Genomic DNA, 9,481 nt, shown 5'->3' with positions numbered 1-9,481 from the left:
TATATATATATATATATATATATATATATATATATATATATATATATATATATATATATATATATATATATATATATATATATATATATATTATACATACATATATGCTTTGACTATATTAAAAAGATAAATTAATTAATTTTGAAATCTAATCGTAATATTTAATTAAAATTTGAATTTTTAGAAATTATATGGGTAGAAGATTATATATATATCTCCCTGCAAAATATATTGATTTATTAGAATTTTTTAATTACAAAGTTTTAATGAAGGTTACATCGAACAATAAAAACTTTAAAATAATAATTTTTAAAATGAATAATAATTGGAGATCGAGTTCCCAGAACTTTTCTCTATTTTTTATATTTTTATCAAAAGATCTATTCATTTATTCTTTTGATCCAATCTAATAATTGAACAAACGTAGATAACTCGAACCTAATTATTGATATAACATTGGAGAGATGTTTAGTTATAAACTTTTATTTCATCGTAACAACGATCATTCACTTATTTATATATGGATAGTCCAAGCTAGTATAACGTCACTTAACGAAGCTTGATCAATTATTCCTTTGGAAAACCATTAACGTCTTGAGCTTCCAAATCTTTTTACAGCCACATTTGTCTTCCGACATGACAGCCTTATATCTGTTCGCTCGCACGTGTGGGTCATGTGTAGGGAAGTGCTACACATCCAAGTAGTCCGGACTGGAGACCACCTCTAGGATGAGATAGAGATAGGTCCCTAGAGCATGATTAATGTATTTGCATGGCCCCGATAGTAGTTCAGTTACTAAGTATTCTTCGGGCCGTATACCACGTCATTTTTCAGTTAAAACTAACTTTTATTTCATCATAGCATCATTCATTTATTTAAATATTGATAGTCGAAGGCAGTATAACATAAGTTATAGAGATAGTACGTAGAACACGTAACGAAGCATGATCAATTATTCCTTTGGAAAAGCATGAAAGTCTTGAGCTTCCAAATCTTCTCACCGCCACCTTTGTCTTCCGACACGACAGCCTTATATCTGTTCACACGTCCAACACAGTCCATGGCCTCAAGAACAAAGCCATAATCTAGGCCACCTTCCTTCAGCTCCATATACCAAGCACGCACAATGCCTTCATACTTCAGAGTTTCATTATATTCCATGTTATACTCAGCCACACCATGCTTCGCAGCCTCCTTCACGCAGCCCTCGTCGATGTCGGGAATCGGCGTCCACCCGCTCGGGCAACAATCCTTCAGATCGTTTATCACACGATGGCCAGGGTCGTATTGACCAACGTTAACTATCGTTGAAGAACTCATGATGGGTTGGCTTCACTTTGTTGTTTGAGTTATTTATAGAAGCTTCATGATTTGGACGTAAAAAAAGGTTAAGTTCTTGAGAATATGGTTCTTGAACCATACGTTTTAAAGGTAAGGAAGAAAGAAAACGAACGAAAGTTGTTCGGTTGAGGTTAAGATCACTTACGAGACATGACTCCACTTCCATGGGCTCGACTTTCCTTTTTTTGATAGGGTTGGATGCATAATACTTCTCTACACGTGACTCATGCATGATCAAGCAAACTCGTTAAACATACGTCCTAGGTCTTACTATGAGATATCACATGCTCACACTACCAATATTATGGTGTACGTATACGTACATAACATGTTGTAGAGGTAATTCATGATCATATGACATATAATATGCATGAGGTTCCGTATTTTCATGCTCATAATGACGGTAAATTCATCATGATCAATATCAATATGATAGTCATAATCAAATATAAAATAAAGTACATACATCACATAGTTTAAATACGCATCAAACAAATTCATCCAATCTGATATGTGGTGATTGTGCACGTTCCATCCTAAAATTTGATTCTAAATTAATGATTCTAAATTAATGATGCAAATTTAGCGTTAAAATTTTCTAGAAAAAATTTTAAAAAAAATCATGCGATTAAATTAGCTCAAATTCTCTTGCGAATAATAATTATTATATATATTATTATTTTAGTGATTAGGCCTATAAATTATGAAATGATTTTCTAAAAATTAATTTAATTAATTTAATTTGATGAATAATAATTATTATATATATTATTATTTTAGTGATTAGGCCTATAAATTATGAAATGATTTTCTAAAAATTAATTTAATTAATTTAATTTGATGAATAGATAATTGTTTGTAATGCAACATATTGGAATTCATAACTAAATGAAATTTAAATTCCAAAAATTTATTGGAAGATTAGATTCTCCCCTACAAGGAATCATGTGCTAAAGTAGAGATAGGGAAGAGAAAGAATATATTTTTTAATTAAAATTTATATATTTTTAAACATTTAATTAGAATTTAATACTCAATTTTAATATATATTTATTAATTTTTTAAGAGTTATTAGAGAATAAACCTAACAAATAATTATAAAAATAAAATAAATATGAGAATATATAATTAAATTAACAATAAATTCGAGTGGATTCCTTTCGACCTAACCTAATTTTAGGAAAACCTAGTTTCCGTCTATAATTTTTTCATTTATTCGAACTCAACTCAACCCAAATCAATAGTTGGATCCGATTTTTCGAGTCATTAGATTTCTTTAATATTCATAAGTAATAATAATAATAATAATAATACTATGATGCTGTATACTAGTATATGATGATGTATGAGGTATGATGCATGATGATGTGCTTATATTTCGATGTATGACGTACTTAATATGCTTGATGTACTTTATGACGATATAATGAGTATGATGATTGCATGACGTTTGTCTTAATGTGTTGATCTTTTTCATATTAAATATGATATATGATGATGAGTGTCATATTGCACATGTCGATAGACCGACATAAGACAGAACCCTAAGATCATGAAAATGATATTAATATGAATATCCAATGAGCATGTGTTATTTAACGTAATGAGATGAGACTAGAGGGTTGTGTCAGAAGAGATGTTAAGATGGGAATTAGAGGGACCTCATGCATGTTGTATGTTCATGAACATAGGGATACTTCCCCTAGAGATGATGAGTGCAGACGCGCACAGTATGACGAGTAGGGTGATCATGGGGAACAATGACACTAGGGGTTTCGCTGACCTCCAGACGTCGTTACAGAGAAGCTTGACCAGAGAGGATTCAGGGGGTGTGCGAGCCACCTGGAGATTTACACTCGCACATATGAGTCGTGTGTAGGGAAGTACTACACATCCATTGTAATCCGAGACTAGAGGCCACCCCTAGATGAGATAGAGATAGGTCCCAAGAGCATGATTGCATGTGTTTGCATTTGCATGATCCCTATAATGGGTCACTTACTGAGTATTCTTCGAAATACTCAGGTCGTGTGCCACATCATTTTTCAGGCAAAGACAATGCACTCAGGTCGTGTGCCACATCATTTTTCAGGTAAAGACAATGCACTCAGGCCGTGTGTCCCATCATTTCTTAGGTAAAAACAAGGTGCACCTATACGGAGGACGACAACATCGTGAGCAGAGACTGTGCCATGTGCATAGGGTAGACTCATATTTAAATTCCTAATCTAATGTTAGAATAAGTTGTTTTACATTTAATCGTTTTAAATTATTTTGTATTTGTTTTTAATCTCTAAATTTCACTATTTCGTATTTAAACACTTAAGACCATATCTGTGTTTTCCAAAGAACAGAAGGTTCAAAATTTTTTCGACATTTATACTATAGATGATATTTTCTTTTAAGAATTATATTTTCGCATAGATGATGAACATGAGACATTAGTAGCGGCTCTGAGTACGTAGAAATTTATATTCGTTACAATAAAAAAAAAAAAAAAGAAAGTAAAATAGTTGTTAATTCATTTAAATACTTGTAATCAATTTTTTGGGATAATTCCTAAAATTGAGATATAAATTAATTTTTAAAATCTTTGTCTAATTATTGGGAAAAAAAAAAAAAAAAGTCAAAGCCCTAGTTTGACCACCTCTGTTTTCTCCCCCTTTTCCTCACTTTTCTTGTCCTCCTCCTCCTCCCAGCCTTCGTCACGATTATCACTCTAGCGGCAAGTAGTAGAACTTCGGCGTGCGAAAAATCTTCTTCCGACCATCAGCTTCTCCCCTGCGGCGTGGCTGTACTTACGCGATTGAAGCGCTTCTTCCGCAGTGACACTTCATCGGTTAATGCATTATAAGCAACAAACTTCTTTGAACTTGAACCAGGAAATATCCAAGTGATTTAGAGGTGAAATTATGTTCAATCAAATCGTTCAATGAGATCGGTTCGGCATAGAATTCAGCTCGATTAGTTTCTGAAGGCATTTTCTCTGTCGAGGTAAGTGGTCCGTTGTTGGGCATTGTGTATTTGTTATAAACTGCCTTTATGTTGGTATACATATTCCATGTGGATGCCCATTATATGTATAAATTTGATGATTTAGCATACTGGAAAATATTGTGAGAACATGTATGATATTTGTATTCGACGAAAAGAAACATGTCGTGTTGTTTATGATTTAAGTTTGATATGTTTAAGTGGGGTTTGTTAGATGAAAGTCCCACCTCAGCTAATTTAGGGAATGATCACGAGTTTATAATCAAGGAATACTATCTCCATTGGTTTGAGGCCTTTTGGAGAAGCCCAAAGCAAAGCCATGAGAGCTTATGTTTAAAATGGACAATATCATACCATTGTGGAGAGTCATGTTCAATTAACATGGTATCAGAGTCATGCCTTAAACTTAGCCATGTCAATAGAATTCTCAAATGTCGAACATAGTATTGTGAACCTCGAAGGCATAGTCAAAAAGTGACTAAATTATCGAACAAAGGGTGTACTTTGTTTGAAGACTCCAAAAGAAAGAAAAAAAAGGAGTCGAGCCTCGATTAAGGAGAGACATACTTTGTTCGAGGGGAGGTGTTGGATGAAAGTCCCACATCGGCTAATTTAGGAATGATCATGGGTTTATAATCAAGGAATACTATCTCCATTGGTTTGAGGCCTTTTGGGGAAGCCCAAAACAAAGCCATGAGAGCTTATGCTCAAAGTGGACAATATCATACCATTGTGGAGAGTCGTGTTCAACTAACAGGGTTTTAGATGGTTAATGATTATCTTGGATAAAAGAAGTGTTTAAGATTGAATAAGTGTGAGGCTTATTTATTAGTATTATTATTATTTTGGTAAGAGACAATTTGGTTGATGCTTGAAATTTACAAAGGGGATAGTGTTATCAATGATGTTTACAAAAAAGCTTCACAAGTTACAATGAGAGAGGTATGACTATAAGAATTATAAGTATTTGGATAATTTACACCAATAAATGGCATGGTAGTTTGCCAACATTGTCAAAGATCTTAGTTTGAGTACGTGTCTTCTCTATGGATACTCTTTGATTTCTCTCTTTCTGTATTTTATAAAAGAAAGACATGATGAAATTTGTCAATCACAGAGATTTTGCATTCTTGAAGGGGTGGTACATTAGGATCCTATCAAATAACTCCTTTACCTTCCTAGGTAAGTTACGGTGCCATTTGAAAATATTGAGAATTTTTATCTAGAAATTATAAGCACATGTACACTGCATAAACATGTGAGATTTTGAGACTCGTTGTCCCTCCTGTGTGAAGGGTTCCAATTGGGAAGTAAGTCATATAGGACATTCTTTTTTTTTCTTTCCGCGTTTGTTTGTGCCAATGAATTTGTGCACCATTTTCCATAGGATAAACTTCACTTTTTTTTTTAGGGTGATCTCTTTTCCATATTAACTTTGCTAGTGTGGCGATTATGACTTTTTCTTTTCACTCATATCCATCGTCAAAGATTTTTTTGAGAAAACTCCGTCGATACTAGGAAGCCATTTTAACAAGTTTACTTTTTGGGACAGCACTTTTGAGGCAAGGTCAAGGCTTAATTCGTCCCATTCAGTAGCTTCGTTATCCTTTAGATTCCTACTGAGTTGCATGTTCCAAATTTATTAACATCTTTATATGTTTCTTTGATCGTGGTTGTGAGAAAGCCTGTATAAAAAGAGGATACCATTAAGCCATAAGGCGCTGAGCTTGGCACCTTAGGCTTCTTTCTGTCTTTACTTTATAAAAATCCTAACCTTATAAACAAAAACCCTTGCATTTAAGGTTTTTTTTTTTTTTGTTTTTACTCCCAGTTCAAACTATGCTTTCTCTACTATTTCTCCACCATTCTTTTTCTTCTCCTCCTAACTTTCTCTGAAGTATAGAAAATTTGAACCCTGTTTGCCTTTAAATTTCCATATGTTATATCATTTTCTTTATTATAGATCATTTATTTTCATGAATGTTTGTTATTATGTATGTATATCTACATCTATATTTAAGTATTTATATATAGTGCGCTTCACGAAGAAAAGTTGGTGCTTTTCCTTGCATTTCAAGCCTTGGAAGACTATTGCGCTTTATTATAAACCCATGATAAACTTCGCTTTAACAAACCTGAGTGTGAAGTGTGTTATATTGGGCATCAGGTGTAACACCCCATTCCCATGATTTAGAATTAGAATTTGGCGCTTGACCCGACATTCCACTATATCCTCTACGACATGGTCACGTTACCTACTCCTTGCTTATTTAGAGTGAAAACTATCCCAACAGACCAGCATAAGTTCTTCTAGCATGCTTTGTCCTCACTCACATGTCTCTTAGGAAAATTCCCAAGATCACCCAACATAAAACTGCTCCAAGCAAAGCACACTTAACCATGGAGTTCCTATGATTGAGCCACTGAAAAGGAAGGTACATCTTGTTGGTATAGGTAGTAACTTTCATTATTTTAAGCCTATCTTAGTGATCCAATCCTTAGATCTCTCTCATTCAAATGTGGTATCGGTTCATTTTTCTACCCCTCATTTACTTGGGTGTCACATGCCTACCAGCTTTCGCCTTGGTTCGTCCCTAAACTACATCTTACTTGGAGAGGTATCGCTCTGATACCATTTGAAACGCCCTATGCCCATGATTTGGAATCTAGATTCGGCACCTGGCCTCGACAATTTCCATCCCCCTACGACATGGTCAAATTACTTCTCGTTTTTTAAGAGTGAAGACTATCCCGCAGACCAACACGAGTTCTTCTAGCATGCCTTGTCCTCACTTATATGCATCTTAGGAAAATTTCCAATAGGCCTCCCAACATGGAATTGCTCCAAGCGAAGCATGCTTAACCATGAAGTTTCTATGATTGAGCCACCGAAAAGGAAGGTGCACCTTATTGGTATAGGTAGTAACTTTCATTTCCTTTAAGTATGTCTTAGTTATCCTATCATCAGGATCCCTCATATTCAGATGTGGTCTTGGTTCATTCATGTATCTTTCCTTTACTTGGGTGTCATATTAGGATTCCTAAGTACAAAGATTAGGAGTCAATATCTTTTGGATGCAAAGGTTTGGAACTGGTTGCTTAAGCTTTGTTAAGTATGACTTAAGAAAACTATGGGTGAGGTGAGTTACTTGATCTTCAATTATACTGTTTCATGATCGTTATTTTATTGTTGTATATGACGAATATTATTTAATTGATGCATGGCTCTTCAAGCAATGAGCAACTTATTGAGCACTTGACACTCGCATTACTACAGAGTTCACAAGTGAATATATGGATAATGATGTGGGTGATGGTAATTACAGTGATATTTGTCTCATTTAAGAACATAATTAAGATGATATATGGTTTATTTTTTAAAAATACAACATTTTAAAACTTAAAAGGCTTGATTCTTTTAATTAAAAAACCCGTGACTATTGCATTTATTTTTCCCGGAAAAATTAGAGCATTTTAATAAGAAAGAAGTTAATTTTTACTTTTTAACTTTTGGATAATTTTACAAATATGAAGTATTTGGAGTGCCGTTAGCTCAATTACCCATAATTTTATTCTTTGGTGTTGACTGCCAGCTATGCTTTTAGGTTTTTCTCGGTTCATTTGAAAAGATTATCAGCTTCATCTGAGTATGCTTTTGCAGCTAGCTTAAGGAAGTTTCTCAAAAGGGGTTCTAAGAACGTTCATCCTTGCACAAGTATGCCGTCAAAGGGGAAGAAGAACTCAAAGACACTCTCTAGATTATCAAACTCGAACCACTCTCAATCTCCAGTGTCACGATTGGCAATACCTCCTGCCTCCGAAGTTTGTGAAGATGATTTTCTTTCCTCTATTGAAGAAGCTTCAAGTAAATATCCTTCTTTGATAGGTAAATCTGCTTTTGTTGGAAGAGTTACTAATGCTTCAGTTCAATCTACTGGCTGCAAAGTTTGGGTTTCTGAATCTTCTATGGTTTCTTCTAGCTTCACCCAAGGGGCTATTGTCTCGGTAATTTCCTTTTCTCTTCTTTCCGTTACAATGGAATTAATATTCTTCCTATGAACATCTTTGTAAAGAATTAGTGTTATAAACACTCGAAAAAGCCGAATTTCTTCTGATAATTTTTTTCCTTTGACAGATAGCACTTAGTTCCGTGGGAGATAACAGTTCCAAAGGCTTTCCTCTTTCCTCGTTAGCAGATGAATGTGGTAGGCACTTTGGGGTTGATTATGGAGATTCATTAATCCATGAAGCGGGAAATTACTTTGTTCTTGCGAGAATTTTCTCTTCTAGTAAGGTATGGAGGTAAAACTTTTATTGCTTGAACTTTTGCTTAAGCAACTTCCAATAATTACTTTCTCGAGGGAGGAAGATGAATGACTCTACATTAGACCTTGTGTTTAGTGCACCTAATTTTGAAAGAAGACGCACCTCGTCATCTTGTTGTAGTGAAGTCCCTAAAACTTTATCAAGGAGTTGATGATTGGATATTTTGACATTGACGTTATCTTTATTTTATCAAGAGTTCTTCCCAAGGGAGATTGCAACCTATGTTCTTATGAGCAATTTGACAGGAACATAATCTCTCCTAACAGCATTAACTGTCTTTGAAACATAAAACCTCCTCATTACAGAATGATACTCTCCTTGTATAGTTTGCATACCTGTAATTTACGTCCCAGAGAAATTACTTGTCCATAAACCAACTAAGAGTAATGTAGTTTTCTTTCCTACCCTTTCTAATGTATGCTATTGTAATTGGAGATCTAACTATACATTGGCTTGGATGGCAGCAAGGGTCTTGTTTTTTAATGGTAGGCTAGCTCCCAAGCAGCGTCATAATTGTTAAATGTAGGTTCCTTAGCTTTATCCAACTACCATAATTGGCCAGAACACCTCAACTTCGACCTTCATTATTGGCTATAACTTCAATCTCCCTATGCATTTTTGCACTCCACCTTTCAAATTCAGGAGAACATTCCCTTTTTTATTTTGCATCCTTACAAAATTTACTATCTTGTAATTTTGGTTGCGCATTATCCACTTGAAAAGGATTTGTCAGACCCTCATTCGAAGTTTCTTTCTTCAATATACCTGATATTGCAAGCGAAAACAATAGTATCCTCTTATGGGGGGGGGGGGGGGGAA

General features: G+C 34.4%; 1 protein-coding gene across 9 annotated transcripts in view; it reads left to right on the top strand.

Annotated features, from left to right (window-relative positions):
* Positions 1 to 3,958: 3,958 nt before the first annotated feature.
* Positions 3,959 to 9,481, top strand: part of LOC111455180 (calmodulin-interacting protein 111) — a 13,975-nt gene continuing 8,452 nt past the window's right edge. For 7 of the 9 annotated variants that reach the window (XM_023096748.1, XM_023096746.1, XM_023096745.1 and 4 more), the window contains exons 1-3: positions 3,959 to 4,336; positions 7,998 to 8,341; positions 8,472 to 8,630. In XM_023096748.1, coding sequence (XP_022952516.1) covers positions 8,054 to 8,341; positions 8,472 to 8,630 — 447 coding nt within the window. In that variant the 5' untranslated portion in view covers positions 3,959 to 4,336; positions 7,998 to 8,053. Of the gene's footprint in view, positions 4,337 to 7,997; positions 8,342 to 8,471; positions 8,639 to 9,481 lie in introns of those variants that run through there. The other 2 variants (XM_023096747.1, XM_023096749.1) reach the window with 2 other exon arrangements.

This window comes from Cucurbita moschata, unplaced genomic scaffold, assembly GCF_002738365.1.
Source record: "Cucurbita moschata cultivar Rifu unplaced genomic scaffold, Cmos_1.0 Cmo_Scf00017, whole genome shotgun sequence".
NCBI lineage: Eukaryota > Viridiplantae > Streptophyta > Magnoliopsida > Cucurbitales > Cucurbitaceae > Cucurbita > Cucurbita moschata.
The sequence above is the reverse complement of the archived record's forward strand: the minus strand, read 5'-3'. Positions and strand labels throughout refer to the sequence as shown.